The following is a 20,552-nucleotide window of genomic DNA, read 5'->3' as shown; positions in this document are numbered from 1 at the left end:
AGGAGGACAAACGTAGGCACACAGTGATGGCAAGAATCCAGGCTGGAAGTTGTCCACTCTCTTTTAATGAAATGGGTCTGAACTACCAGGACAACATGGTTATCATTGAGTTTGTACCGCAGCAGATCCTCCCTAAAGCCTCGTGAAAATTGGAAAGTGGCCAATCCACTGGTGAGAGACGTATCTATACGCCAGGCATGAAGGGACCATACATGGAAAGAACCAGCCACTTACAGTCCAGACATCCCAGAAGAATTTACCTTCTAGACAGATGACCTAGAAGGACAGAGGTAGCAGAAATGTGACAGAATCAGCAAATATTACATCTACAGCTCTCCTGAAAGAAGAGAGGCCTGGTGCAGGGCTGCTCATGATTTGCTCCCAGAGGCTTCCTGCTAAATAACTCCCAGCCACACTGCCTGACCTAAAGGAACAATAGCTAAACATAAAGCTTTTCCTTTACACCTCTCAGGGGACAGAGCTGTACAACATCTTAAGCTCAAAGATGCCCCTAGTCACATGCTCCCAGCCCATTCTGTAGCCACATATCCACTACCTCCAAGTAGCAGTACTGAAAACTGTCCCCACTGCATACAGGATACACTTACTGAAGAATCTGTGCAAAATTAACCAAGTAAACAACAGTGGAACCTGTATTACACACGTCTTTTTAGAGGAAGAGGTATGAGTCTTAATACTCACTTTTCTCGCTCTCCTGCCTGCTGACAGCAAACAAATTAGCTGTCAGACTTATGTCCTATGTAAAAAGGTTTACTGCCAGCTCTATTTTTTTACCTTATTCCTCTGTTTATGCAACATACCTTTGCGGGCATCATGCTGTGGTTTTCTTCTCTCATGGCGTTGCCCCCCCACACACACACTCCTTACTGCCCTTTCACCCATTTCTCATTTGCCCGGTCACTATTACCTCTTTGCTTTGGATCCACAATTGCTCCTCTGAGTGGTTTATCTAGTGTTTTTGTTTCCCGTCTCCTTTGTTGGTACCTTAGGAGTGTCGTTCATGCAACCTGACCTGCAGAATCTATACACTAAGCAGTAGAGATGGCTGGACTGAGGATGAGTTTCCTCAGAAAGAAATCACTCTTCTGTAAATCCCAAACTACCAGCTTCCATTGAAGAAAACACAGAAACAAAACCAAAACCAGAACACCTGAAACTCCAGAATAACTTGTATCTGCTATACAACACCAAATGTTGGATGTTTTCAGCTTAGGATAAAAACTCAATAGTGAGTCCCACTGATCTGAAATAGGAAGAAACATGCGTCAAAGAACTCTGAATTTTAGAAAGGAACCAAGCTGGGGAGATAGAGCAGGGGAACAGGTCACCTACAAGAAAGCCAAGAGATAATTGCAAGACTGCAAGGAACCCAAAGCACTGACAGCAGTGATGTGGCAGACCAAACAACAGCAAACTTCTGATTTTCTAAGTATTTTTATAGCTCACGGTAAACCACAGTCAAACTCCTCTGTAAACATGACAGAAAGAGTAGATAGAAATTAAGAGGAGAGATGATTTTCTTGAAGTTTACCTGAGCCCCATGATACAGTGATCAGCTGGAAACAATGCAAAATACCTGCTACTTGAGTGTCAAGGTAATCCTACACTTTTTACCTCCTAGCGAAGGCAGGGACTGGCAGAACCTGATACCATAGTCCTGGAAGTATCTCTTCACTGTTGAACTCAGATGGGCTAATCTGAGAGAGCAAACATGCTATTTCCTCCTGTCCCTCCACATAGCATCCCTGACAGAGATTAGATCTCTCTCAGGTATGTAAAACAGTAACAGTACATTTGTTCACCTGAAAATCAGTCTCTATTTACATACGGGAAAACCAAAGCAAGACTCAATAAAAAAATGCTTTATTAACAGGTAAATAACTTCACATTCTTGAAAACATATCCCTTTATGAAATCACTGCAAAACCCTTCTCTCTACACACACACAGAGACACCTGATATCAGTATTTACTATCAGATCCAGATGTGCCTCCTACTTGTCTAATTATGGATGCAGAAAGTGTTCTCAAACTTTGAGAAAGTGTTGGGGTTTCATGTGGACATTGGGTGGGCACCAGAGCTGCTTTGCACAGGTACTGCAAAGCAAAAAGCTACAGCTACATAACAGAAACATTCTTTGCTAGATGTTTAAAGCAGTGGGCCACTACTGCTGCAGCACAAGGCACACCACTGAGTCTTGGTCACCACCTGCAGGTCACCATCCTACAGGATCAGCTTCCTGCTTCCACCTGGATTGCTCCTCCCTTCACCTTGCCTTTGATCAACACTGCCTCCTTCGTCCATACCTTGCTCTCTCCTCCCTTTTAAGCTCCTCAGAGGCTGCATGGAGGTTACTGCTGTTACTCAACTCCAAAGCTCACACTGCTGCTTGACACTCATGCTGCGTGGCTGCTGTTAATGGCTTTTTTCTGCACACCAGGCACGTTCCCCAAAATGGGCCTCACAGAACACCTGCACCTCAGAAATACAATCATTTTTTCTCTTGGTTACTAAATCTGGAGAAAATGAAGCAGTGACACCTGCACATTTCCAGATTGCAAATATTCCATGGCTAACAAGTATCCTAAACCAATTCTACAGTTATTTCTGTTTCTTTTTCTTGTTCCTCCTTTTGCTTTGCCACTATATATAGTGTGCATATATAAACACACATACAGCCACATACAAATAAAGTCAGAGAAAGAAGTTCAAATATTTTAATGCCTTAAGGGAAAACTAAATTCTTTTAGCAAGATCTCCAGCATAAACATCAACACCCCCCCTAAATCCCACAGCAGAACATTTTTTTTTCTGTCCCACTATGTAAATAGATTCTATTAAACCCTCCTAGCTTACAGGTGAGAAAATCCCTGAATGCAAAGTTTTAGCACTATACATAGTAACCCAAGGTATTTCCCATGTGCGTGGAGAAGAGCTATGAAGTTGTAAGGAAAAAGAATTATGATTTTTAATTTTTTTTTGTGAAAGAGGCTGTGAAGATTGTTCAGTTGTTTATAACTTTGCAAAAGAGAAGGGAAAGATGCAAGAAGAAATGGAAAATAATACAAAAAATCCTACCGTGAAGCTGTTGTTGACATTCTTTGTGCTAGATTCTGCCACACTGGCATCTGTCAGATCCACCTCATCAAAAATAATGGACTGGAAAGAAAAAAAATCAAAACCCCAATGAATTACTGAATCCAATGTATAAGCAGCAGACCCAAAGGGCCATACATGCCTGTATGTCTGCCTAGCACACTCCTACACAGCCTTTTGTGTTCTGAAGGAAAGGCCCAGCACCAACAATACGAAGGACTTGGAAGTCTAGTTCTATACAGTGAGGCTCACACTTGCCTGTCTTCAGTTGGTGAACACAATGACTTCATTTTTATGACCGGATTATTTACAAAAAAAATAATTGTAGGCTTCGCTCTTCTGAAAGGAGACAGATTTATATCTAGCTGACTATCAACATCCTAAACCAGATGCATGGCATCTCTGATTTTATAAATTATAGCCTTCCTTGTCTCCTCAATTTCTTATTTTCATAGAATCATTTAGGTTGGAAAAGACCTTTAAGATCATTGAGTCTGACAATTAACTTAGCACTGCTGATTTTCATTCATATTTTCTCCTTTCTTTTTCAGCTTCTATTGATTCAGAGCCTACTCTCTACTAGAATGCACCAAGGTGGGGGGATGGGGAGTGTGGGATGTGGAAAAATCAGTACCACAGGTCCACATCATGTTTTACTTAAAAATGAAGGACTTCCAAGCATGAAACAAAACACAGGGATCCTCTAGTAGCTACAAAACCTGAAGACAGGTGCTTACAAAGCACGTGCTCTTTTCCCTATTGAGGGCTGCCTTCTCACAGACACTCATCTGCCTCCAAAGCTTCGCCACTCTTTCTTTCCTCGGACTCCTATGTATTGCCAAGACCTTACCTTAGCAGTTTTTGCATAGTAGAGTGTTCGTCCTCGTAGCTTAAAATATCGTCTCTTCCAGCGCTGGAAGGAGCTGGTCTGTTTCATCAGCATCCCCTCTTTTATGATAGTCTACAAAACAACGAGGAGAGAGGAGTGAAACATTTTACTTTCAGGCATCTTTTATGCTTTCCCACGATGTATCTGTACTAGCACTTGAGATCAATAATCTTAGTGCCCTCTGCTGGAAGCACTTAACAAATTCATTCAACAAAAGCATGCAAATTTAAGATTAAACTGTCGCAACGCATAACCCACACTGAGGTGCAGTTTTATCCTTGTCTCCAGTGCTATCACAATACCAAAAACAATAAATAACTTATGACTGAATGAGCATTTCAAAGTCTAACAATGACTCAGGGAGCATAACAGTTAAACTCAGAGGTCAGATTTCAGTTGCAGGTAATTGTACCTTTCATTTAATTGCCATTTGATTACAAGCAAATATACACCACAGTATATCCGTCCCCATTTTCATTTCTTCCTTCTGAAATTATCAGCATCTACCTGGCAAGCTGCAGGCCCACAGGGTGAAGAGCAAAACTACAGCGAAGAAGGAGCTATATCCAACTTCAGCATTTGGTATTCTTCAGATACTCTTGGCCCTGCCTCAGTACTCTCTGGCTGGCTGCCATTTCCCAGGGCTGGAGTGCCAAAACTGTCTACGCACACTGCCTTTTTTTTTTTTTTCCCTTAAACTGCTTTATAACTAGATTGACATACCAGCATACGCGGTCCCATATGCTTGCTCACATACTACGCATACATGGGGGTATATATTTAATCCACATGCACTTCATTCTACTTCATCAAATGCATTTGATTCTTTCACTGAGGACAGATTTTGAATACCAACAGCTACATGAAAATAATCTAAAAAACTGCAGCTTAGAAAGACAAAAGGCAGAAAAATCTGAGCTAAGGGTTCAGCCCCAAATCACTGACTGAAGCTGTTACTGCCTAGGCGCTGCAAATGGTATGTCACACCTCAGTACCATGGGAAACCTCTCCCCAAGAAACAGCCCTCAGAAACTTCTTGCTGAAAGAGCCCAATGTGATAAACACACAGTTAAAACACAGGAAACAAATGGTCCAACAATCTTGTAAGACAGGTTATTCTGTATCTTGATGCCAGGAAAATGACACAGCTTTAACATACCAGAGGTCTCAGTGGAACTCAGGTTAGTAACAGACTCAGGTCACCGATGAGTATCAATTAATTCAGTGTTAAATGTACACTGCCAGCACTGCCAGGCTACTACAGAGCACAAAATAAATACTCTTACTGATCCACAGGGTTTAGTTCATTTTAGAAATCCTTTCCAAGGCACTAAACTTGCTTTTAAAATGCTATATATATTCCTAATGCGGGTCTTTCCTTTTTGTAACAGCTGCAGATTTTAATACTTTCCACACACACTGGCCCTTGCCAAGCTCAAAGTTTCCTCAAAAAGCACTTGGAAAAAAATGCTGACTATAAGAAGAAACATCCGTTTGACAATACATGCCTCTCTTGCTAGATTGAGCCATCCTTAAACTGCCCTGAGAGATCACAGGGCCTGGACCACCACGGTGATGCCTCTGCTCATGAATCTGCTGGGGAAGAGTGGGTTTCCACATACCCCCAGATCTGAAGGAGACCTGCTGGCCACAGCAGTCACTATACACCTTCCGGGAAGAGTGGGTTTCCACATACCCCCAGATCTGAAGGAGACCTGCTGGCCACAGCAGTCACTATACACCTTCCTCCACCACGTGGGGAAAGAGAAAAGGGTTAGAACTCCCCTGTCTCCTTCAAAAGAAACATCATCTGCCTTGGAGCCTGGGACCTGGCCAACTCCAAGGCTAGTGAACCCCAAACCTCATTGCTCCTCACCGCTGTTTCACTAAGCCCTCTGCACATTGGCAGAAACACCTGTCAGTGCTCAGACAAACACCAATGTAGTGTGCCTGCCTGGTTCAACAAGGAATTGCCAAATCTACGTATTTCCAGCAGAATGGAAGGAGATAATGAAAATGCATGATCGAAGACTACACTCAAATCGAAAAATGGCCGTCTCCCACATCAGCTCCCCACAATGCTGAAGCAGTCACCAAAAGACATCTTAGCAACCCGCTTCCACAAGTCACAGCAGGGACACAGCAGTAGGAATACACTCCAAGAAGCCAGCAGGCATCTCTGGGAGTGGCTTTAGGGTCCAGAAGTTAAACACACTATAGCGATACCCAGAAACAAGATGTTAAACTAACTTGGAGCTGCTACTATGTAAAGAATCTGAAACTCAGCCATGATCTTAACCTGAAACTTCAGTGTAAGAGAAAATGGAGTTCAAAGACTGACCCAACAGCATCCCTCACTGAAACGACCCTGAAGGAGAGGCCAGAGCTGAAGGCACTCGTGTGGAAGCAGGGAAGGTGCATTCAGGCTCCTACTCTGCCACAGACTTTTTACAAGATCCCAATAAAGCAATTTTCACTCTGCGTCTCCATCTCCCACCTGCCAAGCAGAACAATCAGCACTGCCCAACTCTATAGAGTCCTACTAGAATCTCTCTCTCTGGTGAGTTACTTTAACCTCCAGCACCTGAGCATCACAGAGAAATGTAGAGCAACAGGATCTAAATTATCATGCTAAAGAAACCACACATTTCTGCAGTTCACTTTCTACAGGGAAGAAAATAGGAAAGCGGTAAGAGATTTTCCAGATTAAGACAGACACATGGAGTGATTGTCTGCATTCCTTGGACAAAACATACAATTAAAAAATGAGACAGAGAAAGTAGCTACTGAACTCTGCAAAGCCATGAACCAAAGTCAGAGAGGAATTAAAAATCCTGGGGAGGACTTCCAGGATGCAAAACCTAAAGAAACCAAGTCAGCCAGGAGTCTGATCAAAAAATAACAACTTGCAGGAGATTTCAGAGCTCTGTTGCTATGCTTGTTCACAGATACGCTTAAACTGGGGTCAGCCAGAGCCCCGCGGCCCCCAAGCTCAGTCGGCAGCACTCTGGCCGCTCAAACTCACGGCCAGCCCACCACAACAGTAACTCACAGCAAAACAACACCTCTGCTTTCCCTCGGCTCCCACAGCTCCCGCCTGCCATGCTCAGCTCCCGAGTGGCTCCCTTCACCTCGGCAGGGCTCACTCACCTCTGCACAAGATGTGCATGCCTCCATTCCTCTTTTAAACAGAACAGAACGCTCTTTTTTTTTTTTTTTTTTTTAACCAAAAAGCAACAATCCCAGAGGTCACCTTGCCCCTCCTTAAGTAGCAGTTTATGCCATTTGCCAGCCTCTATCTATAGAAAACCTCACAGCTACGTAACTCAGACATGAAAGGCCAGTGAGAAGCGAGCTCTTGCATGCACGCACTGCTCAGAGAAAACAAGGCTCTGGTTCAGCGCTGCCCATCTCTGCACGAGAGCGGCTGTTCTATTTATAGGCACACAGCTCAGTCAAGAGTTTGGTGGGTTTGTGCGGAAAGGGCTGGAGATAAGACCAAGATGACTTTATAAAATGATTCAGACATTGCTGCCTTTCTCCTCCTCTCTTTCAATTTTACAGCCAAAGGACTTGCTACTTGCAGAGGAACACAGCTGAAGAAAATTAACGAGGGAAAGGACTTGACAGCAAAGTGACACCAAATGAAATAAAGGGGGAGATGAACAGTCATTTCTGCTCACCAGCCTCTCTGTAGCATTTTTAATTGAAGATCCACTCTGATCAGATTACTAGGCATGTAATTCATCAAGACAAAAATGAAATTACTTCTCCCACAACAAAAAAAAGAGAGTTAAATCTATTTTTAGTGTCATGTATTGGATCCTACAGGAAAAGCGACTGCCCTGAAACATCATGAGGTTTGATTACATGCATCCTATCAAGGATAAATATAAAAACGGTTTGTGATGGAACTACGCAGACTGCTTTCTATCCAGCCGAGTTTCTCTCCAGCACAGTGCCCTGTGGCATGGCACTCCCTGGGCAGACAACACCATGAAAAAAGGAAGTGTCTTCTTGGATCAAGCCTACAATGATGTGCTACTAGTTTCAACAGTGACCCCCTTTTATCATATTACAAGACAGTGTGAAAAAGGTTACTGAACAAACGGGCAGTTTAAAGCAACGCTGCACATAGCAAAGAGTCTTAGCGTCTCTGCAAAGAACACAATTAGACAGCTGAAAGGCAGGGCCTAGGAAATTTCTAGCATTTCACTATTTATCTTTGGCCTTGAAGAAAAGCAACTTCCTGCAGAAAAAAGATTCAGTTCACGGTGAGCAATACGCAACCCTCCCCCCCAACTCATCCCCTTTTAAAACTTGACATTTAGAAAGAGAAATAATATGTTCTCAGATTTCTCCTGTCAAAGCGGGTGCAGGCTTTAGGCCTGATCTTGAACTGATGAGAGAAAAGTTTTGCCACTGACCTCAATGGAAACGATTGCAAACAACTCACAGGACTTAATTTAAGGACTTAAGCCAGGGACAGCCTTGTGCTTCACTGCTTCCCCTTCACACGGTCCCACCTTGCAAGAACAAGAAGCCACACGATTAACAGCAGTCATTCATAAAACCAGCAAGACACCGTCGTATTTTTTGCAGCATTACTTGTCTGAGGTGTCTCCATATTCAGCAACCCACAACAGATCAGAGAGCCAGCCTACACAGATTAAATGCTTTCTATACTGATAACGTGCATGATTCTAGTAAAAAGAATGATCACGTCAGATTTCAGCATCCCTTGTTCTCTTGCACATAGTACTGTGAAACACAGGAGTAGCCCATCCTTTCCTGAAGCTTCAGCCTCTTGCCCCATTTGGAAGTAGGGCCCTCGATAGAACTAATTTCCTAATCTGGAAAACAAGACCCTGCTAGCCAGACTGAAGGCAACTATCAACCATACCCAGCTGTCAAGCTGGCAAGTGTCCTTTGGCACAGGGAGGCTCCAAACTGTGTTCGATACAGACAGTGGAAGAACAATGCAACCTATTTTACAGCTGAGATCATGACATATTCTTATGGGCAGTTATTCAGTGCAGCGTATCTGAAATAAGATTTTTCTCCACGGATACTTCCTTCCAGTGCAGAAAAAGAACTGTGTACAAGGTAAAAAGCAAAATCATTCAAAACTATCTAAACAGCAACTAAAGAATCCCAAATACCAAAGTAAGTCCCCAGCATCTGGATTTCTGTTTTCCATGTGTCTTCAGAATGTAAAAACTTCAGGGCACAGACTGTTTCTATTTGTATGTATTATAAAACTTCGAGCAGGGTGCTTATGCCAAACAAGTAACTGACTAAAGAAAGCATCAAATGTATAGAGAAGAGAGAAAACAAAACGAAAAAGCATATGCAGAACTGACAGGCTATCTTTATATATGCTTACTAAGGAATTTTACAGGCAGCTGATCCCCAGGGACCAAACAACCTCATCTAGTCACTGACTTTGGGTAAGCTGTGGCAAAAACGATGGGAGTAGATCTGCAGTCACTTAAACATGGCAAGATAGTCTTGCCACACTAGGGCAGGTACAAATCCGGAATGCTGTACCTTGTTGTGGGTAGAACGGGTTTAGTAGCTGGTTCCATAAAAGCTCTTTGTGGTCATAAATTTGGAGCTAATAACTATTCAGAAATCAAATGGAATACAGTAAATCCAACAAAGAAACTACAGGAATAAATCTAGCCAAGTCCGTAGAATAAGACATGAAAGGTCAAAAGGCTAGGGGTTAACAAGCTAATCTGAGAGCAACATCCTTCCACCAGACAGTGGTCACACCCTAGAAATTAACTCCAGGAAGCTTGGAGGGGGAAATCTGGATCAGTAGAGCAACTGTAAATACAGGACACGCAGAGAGCTATACAGATCTATACAGGAGCACACTACAGGTTGTGTAGTCCTGTTTAGGAATACTACGTTAAATGCAACTGACTCTTGCTGAAGTGAAGACTGCATTAAGATTTCTCCGACTGGTATCAAAAGGGCAAGACATTATGTAAAGTCACTGCAACAGAAAGACTCCAGAAGAGGGGAAAAACAAAAGAAAATCAGAGGTCAGCTGCAGGAGTCAAACGTCAAAATAGAAGCTAGGGCTGTGAGTCAATGATCTAGTAACACAAGCCAAGCTCTCCACTCCTGAAAGGGGTACTGTCTAGGCTTTTAGTGTACACTAATACCTTTTTGTTTTAATAACCTGTGCTTTATAACCTGGGAAGCACCCAAGTCACATTACAGCACAGACCCCTTACACAACCACAGGGGGAAGCCTGCAAAATCTCCCCCAACAACCATCCTCCTCATCCTCCCACTTACTGTACCCTCCAGCTCTGCTGAATTAGCTGGACTCTGCATCCCCAGCAGCTCAGCTAGCAGCTCTCATCTCTGCAACTACTACAAGCAGAATTCAGAGCAGCATGCAGCAATCCGTTGATAGCGTCGCTGAGATGTCACTGAAACAGGAAATGCAAGCTTATTCTCAGGATCAGCAGTGAAAATAAAGTACTGAAACAGCACGAGATAGAATCTGCCTTGGCACAGATAAACAAATGCTCAAACACTTAATTCTTCCTCAGTTAATGCTGCAGCTGGAAAATAAAGAACAGGTCTGTGAACCAGCTCCTTTTCAATACCACATTCACCTGCTACTATTGTGGATCATTCTCTTCTAAAAGGGACCAGCATGCATCGACCTGAAGTGAACAAATTAACAAAGAAAAACAAGTTTGAAAGCACGCAGCAAAGTTGTACGTATATGGGAAAGGAAATAAAGCATACCAGCATATCATCACACAGCTCCCTGGTAAAATGAGCTCAGTTAGAGCGTTCCAACTGAAGTACTTAAAATAGAGGAATACTCTGGTCAGCTACTTAGGAGAATGAAAAACACACCAGTACACCGATTCAGGATGAGTTAGTAGCTGGACAACTCCTGGCACGCTAACTGCTTAAGCCCTCAGTATGCTTTCCATAGGCTTCAGGCATCCTTCCCAAACACATTTATCACAAGAGGGGAACTGAGCACGAAGCTTAAGTCATCCCAGCAAACCATAGCAAAGCTGGAAGATAAGGGTTCAAGTCCATCCACAGAGACAATGAAAGCCAAAAAAGCAACAGTTTAAAAGCTACCTGAAAACCTTGGAATTGAATACAATTTTAAAGGGTACTAATTAAATGTGAACTTTATACGTTTAAGGAAAAACACAAAAAATATGCTGTTATTTTTTCTACCATCCGAAATTACACATACACAACTACATCCCTTCCTTAGGGCATTTTCCCCATACACAAAACATGTCAAAACACACTACCTGCTGTGAAACCTTCAGCTCCAAGACATGCCTGTCACACAGCTATGCACTAGCACCACAGAAGCCCCTGTATCAACTCAGCAGCACACAGCCCTGCTGCTGAAATGCAGCAATATAAAGTCATTTTGAATCACAGCATTGTACACAGAACCCTCTAATGCTGCAGCCTGTACCACTAAAGCTTAAGTAACACGCTTATTCATTCAGAGAGCCCAATTATTACCAAAACCCACCACTGCCCATCTAAGCCCACCCAACCACTTCACAGGCAGGCAGAATCAGCCAGGCACTTACCATTGCAGCATGTCAGGGCCATTTGGTATGAAAGTATCAGGCTGGGAAGGTGCGATCGGTGCTATTACAGGAATAGCGAACGTAAGGGAAAGCACATCCAGAATACAGCTGTGGATCTCATCCTCATGATCATAACCACCCCATCCTTCCTATACTGCTAAATGTCAAGGAGATCTTGGCCAAGTAGGAAGGAAAACCCAGCAGAAAGTACTGGTATGAGAACTTCAGGACATGGGAGAATGAAAGTTATACCTTGAGGAAGAAAACTGAATCCTCTGCCTTTGTGTCAAGGAGGCTGAGAGAACGACAGCTTCCTCCCACTGTGTCTGGATTTCCATCAACTCTGCTACTGAATTCTGCAAGGAGCCTTATTTAGTAGTGGCTGGCAGATGCAGGGCCAAATCCTGATCCTTTTACTCCAGCTGGTATTCCAATAGGACTACACTGTTGAGAGCAGAAAGCAGCTTTTGCCCTTCAGCCACTTAATTAATACTTAAGGTATCTCAATTTATTTTTATCTCATCTGTTACAATTGTTGTTATCAGATTTTCCATATTTATGTATTAAACAACCTGTGCTTTTAAGTTTTTTTTTCCTTATCCATTTAATGTAGTTTTTAAAGGATACTCCAAAGTTTTTAAATTTGTTTTTCCATTTTCCCTGTTTTAATGTCCTGCAAATACCTTTGACCATGCCAAGACATCTTGATCAGCACCAGCAACAACAAGGAAGATTAGTACAGCTCTGGGAACACCGTTTTGTTAACTTTCAGCTAAACAGAACAGAAGCAGCTGCCATTGATTTCCCAGGATACTGATTTTTAATAAAATCTCAGTAACTGATCTACATGTTCTACAAAAGTGCTCTGACCTGCCTTGGCAGAAAATGGTTTGAAAAGCAGGCAACATGCCCTCCCTGTTTTATCACTCAAATTTCTGTCTTTCAAGAACCAGCGAAGGCAGCTGTCCCACGGATCAAAACATTACCCCAGAGCCTGCAACACCCACCTTGGTTCCTGACTCCCCCGGGGAATGCCCTATGCAATTTTGTACATTTGATACAAGAAGCATATATCTCAATTTCCCATATGGGAAACCGGTGGTATCATCTCTCCCTGCTAGAATATTACATTGCTAAATATATTAAAACTTGCAAGACTCAAATACAACGTGCTTGATGCTAACATTATGTAATCAAGATGGTGTTTCCTTTTTCAAAAAAAGCAACCCACAGCACCAGAACAGGTATCACATGTAAAACTTTCTAATTTAGCGGTGAGACTGTGAGGAAACAAAGATTTACTCTAAACCCAAACGGAGTAACTGGGTATTAATCAATTACCTAACTCAGCAGTGGTAATTTTTTAGCCAGGCAAGCCACCTTTTTCCTCTCTGGATGAAAGCAGGGCAGCAGGTTTTGAACCTCCTCCTCTATATAACTGCTTTCCTGTCCACGTGTAGCCCAGGGACAGCAGCTGGCAAGCGCTGTACCCTGCTGAAGCACTGGACTGCTGCTGGTGGAGGTGCAGCACTACTGAACCCAGCATGCATAATAAGCTCACTGCTTGCTGGAGTGCTTCAAATAAAATGCCCGAGAAGGGACCATGAAAGGTGGCAGCTGATGCGGATCACTGCTGCTGCCTCAGCTATCTGTCTGCCTGAAGCTGAACTGTCCCTGGGTAATGGTCCCGCAGGGCTGCAAAACCAAACAGAAGCATTTTCCTTAAGAGACACTTGCAGAAATTCTTAGTGAAATAAAGCAGTAACTACTTAGTAGGGGAAAAGCAGGGAAGAAATGGTTTAAGTGGAGAGCCAATAAAAATTCCTTTAAATAATGGTTTCTGCATTCGAAACCTTGAAGAGATGTATTCCAAAGGGTGCTTTTCACTTGGACAGTATTTTGCCCTGAAATTTCTGCTGCTGCTGTGACACTGTCTAGTGGAAACCTTAAACTTTCAAGGAAATAGGGAATACAAAACCCTCTCTCTACTTCACTTCTGCTTTCTCTTAACTATGCAGGCGAATCTGCTATTTTAGAAAGAATCACTCTCAACTTGTAATTAAGGAAGGTAAAGTTTTGCAGTGTCTTACATGGTATACTGGATTTTCTAATCAGGTAATCTGGAGAGAGACATTTTACAGTTTTCGTTTATAATCCAGTACTCCTCTGAAGCAAAATATCAATGACTTTTTTTGTAACAACAGGTTTGGGGTAGGTGAATATTTGACTCAGTTTTATTTAAAAAAAGAAAAAAACCTTTAATACTAATTTTATTTTGTCTCTAATTTTATTTGAGAGAATAATTACTAGCCAGGCACAGTACTTTTTAGCAATGTGGTCTAAGTAAATCCACGTTCTCAAAGCACGCAAAAGTTTAATGTTACCACTTTAGTTCCTGGAACCTGAACTATAGTTAGAACGAATGAGAAAAGCTACAAGTGTGTGTGGTTTTGTGCTTTGTTTTGTGTTGTTGGTTTTTTTATATATATCTAAAAAAAAGGAAGTAACAGCTGTTGCTTTCACATAGCATCCAAAACTCTCCAGCAGCGAGGCAAACTTACAGTACACCAGTGGTAACATAGCTCTGGGAGGCTTCCCAAATTTTGTCAAAACAGATGAGTCTGACGAGCATGCAAAACATAACGTAGATTGAGTTAAGGGGCAGAAACATTCTTGCAGCTGTGTACCGTAGCCTAATATCCTACCTTTTTCCTTAGTGCTCAGAGAAGGAACTAGTTTGTTCTTGGTGTTAATCCAAGAAAATTCATGTCCTTAAAACCTTTGCTCGAGATGTTCAGTTTCAACTCAATCACAAGAACTTCTCTTTTGCAACACTGATCTCTTTTTAAGTGACGAACTTCCAGTTTCGACCTGGACTAAAGCATAAGCCACTACAATTTACACCATGTGAAGCTCCTAAAATGTCCTCTTTTAGACACCCTGTTAGAAGGCAGCACAAAAAAACCCACCAGCATTTTAATATGTTTTAGTGGAAGATGCCACAGACAGAACACGAATTAAGCCATAAATTCCTGAATATTCCCTCCTCATTTGTTGCATATTTCTTTTACATTGCCTCTCTGTTGAATCACATTGCTTATCATAATATTTCTTTCAATATTTCTATCAAACTAATAAACTTCTCCATTTGCTCACTCCAATCTCATCTCAGAAAACCTTAAAACATTTGCCCTCCAGAAATAAAACCAGCACTTCTTTACCTATAAAAAGGACATTTTATCTATTAGGCAACACAAGAAGAAACAAAATGAGCTTTCTGCAGTTGCTCACGCTGCCTACCATATGTTTGAGAACAGTTTTAGTCTGCTTTGAAAACATGCAAAAACAAGGGAAAACATTTTGTTTCCTCCTGTTTTTTCTTGCCCGTACACTTCAGAGTGGCTCCTAGACCTCAAACCTACTAATCAGAAAGAGAATCATAACCTCCCATAGTGCGAAAGTTATCTACACCACAGACTGCTACACAGCACAGAAATCGGAAACTCGCTAGTTCAGATACTGAACAAAGTCTGTTCACCGCAGCATAAAGCTCAGTGCCAGTTAATTTATCCTGCTTTTCATGGTATAAATTAACCTGATGTATCTCTGCTACTGTAGCTAGACAGCTTCCAGTATCCCAGAAAGTTTGGAGAGCTGCTCGCTCTGTTTGCAACTCTGTTGAAATATATACTGCAAACTTGTCTTAAACAGTTCAAGGCAATGATAAACGGTTACAAAACCTAAAATATTACAGAGATATTGTTCATAAAAGTGAAGAGACATTAGACTGTATTAGTCTAAACAAGAAGTCCTCCTGAAGCCACCCAAGGACTTTGCTGAAATCCTGTCTGGTAAATAAACTTAGATCTCAAAGCTGGCAGGCTGGAAATCACACCCAGCTGATGAATGAAATGAAAAGATGGCCTGTTCATCCACTCTCCCGCCTTCTGAGGTTTGTAATGTGATGCTTGCAATGAAAAAGGTCCCGTGCAAAGGAAGAAGCGTGCTTCACTATCAGAGCCCACAAAAGGGGCAGTACTCCTCTGTTTCACACCCTCATCGCCTAGGTCCGTTTTTGATATTACCATGTCTTCATCCGTGCCAGGTGACAATGGAGATGACATTACCGCTTCAGCTGATTCCAGCTGAGTCCTCCACACTGCTTAGAAGGCAGCAGTGAGGCTCCTGCTGTTGCCTCTCCTCACACACATCATCCTTCTCTTTATTTATTTCATCTCCTTCCTAATTCCCATCCGTTCAAAAATACTTGATCTCAGTTGACCAACAGTTTCTCTATTTGCACCAATGCCAGCAGCTAAAAGCAGTGTACTATGAAGCCTGATGCCGGTACAAGTCTGACAGGTCTCCAAACAGCTGATCAAGCCCTCTGTGCAGCCTCTACTTCTTTCCCAGCTGAGCCACCAGAGTTACACTACCAGCTAAACCTGATCATATGAGGTTTTCTTCCTTCCCCAGAATAATCATTAAGAGACTGCTAAACATACTTCTCTTATACCTTCTTCTCTTACTCAAAATTTTTTTCTAGCAAAACCCAAGTCCATTAAAAGGTAGTACTTCACTTTCCAAAGACTTAACTTTCTGCTCTTCCTTCCCCTGCCCTGTACCTTCACAAGATTTGCCTTCAGACACTGCACGTTGAAGGCACGGTACCTATATGTCCAAACAATTCTATCTGCTCCACAGTATTACCACGCCAACATACTTCAGTCAAACACAGTTGGGCAACCTGTGGACTCAGAAACAAGTTCACTGAAGTTTTAGGGTCTTGTAAGCAAGCAGCTTTATCTTACAGAGTTTCTTGGGAAAACACGTGACAGGACCAAAGGAAGAAAAAACATATCTTCAAAGTGTTTGTGACTGTGACAAACAAGTAAATTCTGAGGAACTCCATGGCTAGAGCAGACTTCACTCGAGCTGTGATGTAACAGTAAGCTTCCATGGTGATTTAACTGTACTTACAGGCATGGTCTTGAGCTAACTACTGCAAAAGATGTGGTTAGAAGAGATTTATATCCTCAGGGCGCCGTAAAAGTCTGCTTGCATCTCTTACTGTCACTCTGACAGACCTGTCCAACAGCTTCTACAGCTTATGGTAGTCTGCACTCTTGTCATTCAATAGACAAATTCCAAATTAGGTTTGCCTTTACAGAGGAAGCACGCTCACCCAAGTCTCTTCAGAACTATGATTACTCACAAAGTTGTCTTTGCTCCTTGCCCTCAGGGCAAGGAAAAAGTATACATGCAGCAGCATTCAGAACAGATGATGACAAGGCAAAAAGACATCAACAAGTAACAAAACAAATCAATTTTTGATATCATAATACCTGGGTTTACTTGGAAAATCTGACACTTTAGTTGAAGGTCTTCTGCAGATTAACACACAGGAGGCTTAACAGCTGTAGACAGTATCTGTTTATAATCCTTGTTCTTAATATGTTTATGTTCGGGTAGTACAAGTGGCTGGCTTAGGCCTTTTCCAGCCATACTGACGCAGGAAATGATGTAAACCAAGGCAAATAATTCAGTAGGGACATGGGGATGCATTCTGATGTATTCAAAGAAAAGCAAAATCCAACGCACCTCGTACCTTAGCATGTGCAACCTACTGCTGTAAGCATGAGTTCCCACTCTGGCACTGAGGAAGTCATTGCCCTTGCTCCTATCACAGAGACCACCATTAAAGTCAGGCTATAGCATCCTTCCTCCCTTCCCACATGGGACCCCAGCCACAAACGGTATTAAGAAATCACAAGGTTCATCCAGTCTGCAGCAAGACAAATTTCTGATGTTCAGCACCCTGTGTGCCAAAAAAGATCTCAAAAGGCTTATTTTTTTCATAACAGATTAACAGACTAGATCGGGTCACCTGGTGCTACAGCACAGCTGAGATCTGCTTGATACACAAAACACCAACCCATTTAGAGGGCTTCATCGTTTCCTGTTGCGGCCAAAAGAACCACCTCTTACACAGCCCAGACCCTCAGTGCCTTAACTGAAGAAGTCCGTGACCGTGGCAGCAGCGCTTCGCAGACAGAGGAAGCAGCCCCACCATGTGTAATGAGGTAAGCTTGTGGTCCTCACAAACGACCGTACTTTGTCATGGGGGTTTTCAGAACTATGACAAGCAGCAGAATGATGATACATTGTGTTTGAAAGCAGGGCAAACTAGCCAGCATAAAACAGATCTCTATGAATAAGGTTTCAGACACTGCATCATGCAGACACATTTATTCTCCTTCGCTGCAAATACAAGATAAGCAACACCAAGCTAGCAGCATCAGCCTTTTGCATCCACACAGCAGAAACTGTGCTTGCCCGTGCTTCAGAGACAACAGGAAGGTGATGGCAGAATAACTAACCTGGTACTTCTAAGCAGAAACCTATCACACAACAATCCAAGAGTTACACAGGATTTTAACGGCTACAAAGAAAAATCATGCAGCTATAGTAAAAATAGTACAGAAGAGGGCAACTCCCTATGGGTGGTTCCTAGCCTTAGGCTGAAGGAAATCTTCGCATCTTCTCTTACAGTAACAATACAGAGGAACTACAGCTGTAGTTGTAGTTGCAGAATACTGTTACTGCTCCTAAAAATGGCGTTATTGTTCCAGAACAAACCACAGAGGGGTAAAATCTGATGGGGCCAAGGGCATCAGGGTTGAAAGGATTGCTACCTGACCAGGGAGGTGAAGCAGGGCAGAAAAAGCTGGGAACAAAGACTAACAAGCCCCAAGATCACTGTCTGACCAGACAGAACTAAACATCTCTGTATAGCTATAGAAAGGAAAACCAGCGCCGTACAAGATAGGGAAAACTGGGATGCAACCATGAAAATGATGGCAAGATGCTGAAGCAGGCACACACTGACTCAAAGTGATAACAGTGAGGTCTGCACCCTTCAGAACACAGAGCTCTGAATAGGAGACAATGACTTGTGCTGTGTCCAACAGGGCCACAGGAGGTGGGGGTAGGAAAGCGATAATGGGGGAGGGCACAATGTGACAGGGGGATATGCCTGGGCTACGCAGGGGCCCTCAGGGAAGGCACAGGAAGGTGCAGAGAGAGCCTCTGGCAACGCTGACATGGGGGAAAAAAGGGGAGATGCAGCTTCTGGGAGTGGGGAGTGACAGTATGTCTTTAGAGCTCAAATATCAGGTAACGGGGAGGGAGGTGGCACTGGGGAGCAGGAACTCAAATCTGACTTCCATGACTCCGAGAAAATATTAGAGGGCAGCCTAATAACGGGAAGAGGTAAGGCAGGGTCCTGCTGTGCCTGGGCACGCTGGTCACTGTTAGGATAGAGAAGCTCCCTGGTGGGTCTGGACCTGGGCACTGGGCAGAAAGTGGCCTGAGCTGGGCTGCTGGGCAGGGGCAACTGGGGAGGTTCTGGGCTGCTGGGCAGGGGGAACTGGGGAGGTTCTGTGAGGCAGCCTGGGGATGGTACCTGCTGGGGGCAATTCCAGGGCCCCCCGACAGCAGTTTGGGGCTCACTGGCAGACACTGAAGGGCATTTAGGGGGTAACTGCTAGCAGACACCTGAGAAACAGTTTGTTACAGGAATCCCTGAGGAGCATTTAGGGGTTCGCGAGCTCATGCAAAGCTGCTGGGGTGGGGGGTGTTGTCAGCGGGTCTCTGAGGCACGGTGTGGGGCTCGCCAGCACATCCCAGAGGGACACCTTGAGGGGCGGGTCGGAGGGACGGATCGCCGGCAAGTCCCTGAGGGGCGGCGAGGGAGGGGGAGCGCGGGAACGGGCCGGTCTGGGGGGTCCCGGCAAGCGAGTCGGGGGGCTGGCCGGCAGGTCCCGGAGGGGCGGGCTGGGGGTCGCCAGCAGGTCCCGGTGGGGCGGTGTGTGCGTGAGGCGGCCGCCGGCAGACCCTCAGGGGTAGCTGCGGGAGTGGGGGCGTCACCAGCAAGTCCCTGAGGCGCAGGGCGGGCGGTGGGTGCAATGCCCGGCAGCTCCCTGAGGGCTGGGCTCGAGGGGGTCCCTGGCAGGCCCCCCACGGGGGGGGGGGGGGGGGGGGCAACTCCCAGAAGGGCGGCCCAGGGTGGCCGTGCTGGGCGGGAGGGCGAGGCGGCGGCGGCGCTGAGGGAGACGCGGAGGCAGAGCCGGCCGCAGCGCCGCCGGAGCCCGAGGCCCTGCCCGCAGCCCCCGCCCGCCGCACGCACCTTCTGGCGGATTTGCCCGGACGTAGAGACTTTACGGATGAGTTTCTGCGGGGAGCCCGGCTCCTGCTCCGGTTCGCTGTCCGACGATTCCTCCGCCGCCGCGGGGCTGGCGGCGGCGACCGCCCCGGCCTGGGGCTGCGCGGCGCCCGCCGCCGCCATGCTGCACGGTGCGGGGCGGCGCGGCCGGCGCCCCCTCCCGCCGCGCGCCGCGCTCTGCACCCGCCCGCTCCGCCGCTGCGGCGCCCCCTGGCGGGGAGCGGAGGGGAACGGCCGCGGCGGGGCGGGGCGGGCACGGCCACCTCCTCGGCACGGCACGGCCCGGCCCGCGGCCCCAGCTGCGAACCGGCCCCCAGCCCGCCCACCGGGCATCGGCCACACTGGCCCCTCCTCGGTCCAAGCACCCCCGTGGCACTTTGAAGCCCGAGAAAAGGGCTTCAACTCACGGATAACGCGAGCCCAAGAGCTTGAATCTCGGGCCTGATTCTCACGGTTGTTTCCAGCACTCCGGTTGTTCCCCTGGGTTTAATAAAAATCCTGTGGGTAAACCCTCCTCCCCCCAGGGTAAGCCCTGCTGCACCCACCTCCCTCACAAACAGGTGTCCCACCCGTCCTGCCAGCCACAGGGGCTCCCGCTGCCACACGCCGCCTCAGTTTTCAGTACAGAAACGCTCCGGCCTGACTGGGCCTGGGCCTCTCCCGGCACTGTCCCTCCCGCGCCCGCCGGCCTGAGGTAACGGCCAAACCGCCGGCACGGAGT

At 45.1% G+C, this 20,552-nt stretch overlaps 1 protein-coding gene across 6 annotated transcripts in view; it reads right to left on the bottom strand.

The window, feature by feature from the left end:
- Positions 1 to 19,970, bottom strand: part of DGKD (diacylglycerol kinase delta) — a 66,129-nt gene extending 46,159 nt beyond the window's left edge. For all 6 annotated transcript variants that reach the window (XR_005830659.1, XR_005830660.1, XR_005830661.1 and 3 more), the window contains exons 1-3: positions 19,796 to 19,970; positions 3,968 to 4,078; positions 3,100 to 3,180 (exon numbers count right to left, since the gene is read on the bottom strand). Coding sequence is in view for 3 of the 6 variants with exons in the window: in XM_040613073.1 (XP_040469007.1) it covers positions 3,100 to 3,180; positions 3,968 to 4,078; positions 19,796 to 19,954 (351 nt within the window). In the remaining 3 variants the exon portion in view is untranslated. The remainder of the gene's footprint in view (positions 1 to 3,099; positions 3,181 to 3,967; positions 4,079 to 19,795) is intronic.
- Between the last annotated feature and the right edge of the window lie 582 nt (positions 19,971 to 20,552).

This window comes from Falco naumanni, chromosome 13 (genome assembly GCF_017639655.2).
Source record: "Falco naumanni isolate bFalNau1 chromosome 13, bFalNau1.pat, whole genome shotgun sequence".
Classification (NCBI taxonomy): domain Eukaryota; kingdom Metazoa; phylum Chordata; class Aves; order Falconiformes; family Falconidae; genus Falco; species Falco naumanni.
This window is presented reverse-complemented; position numbering and strand designations above follow the sequence as displayed.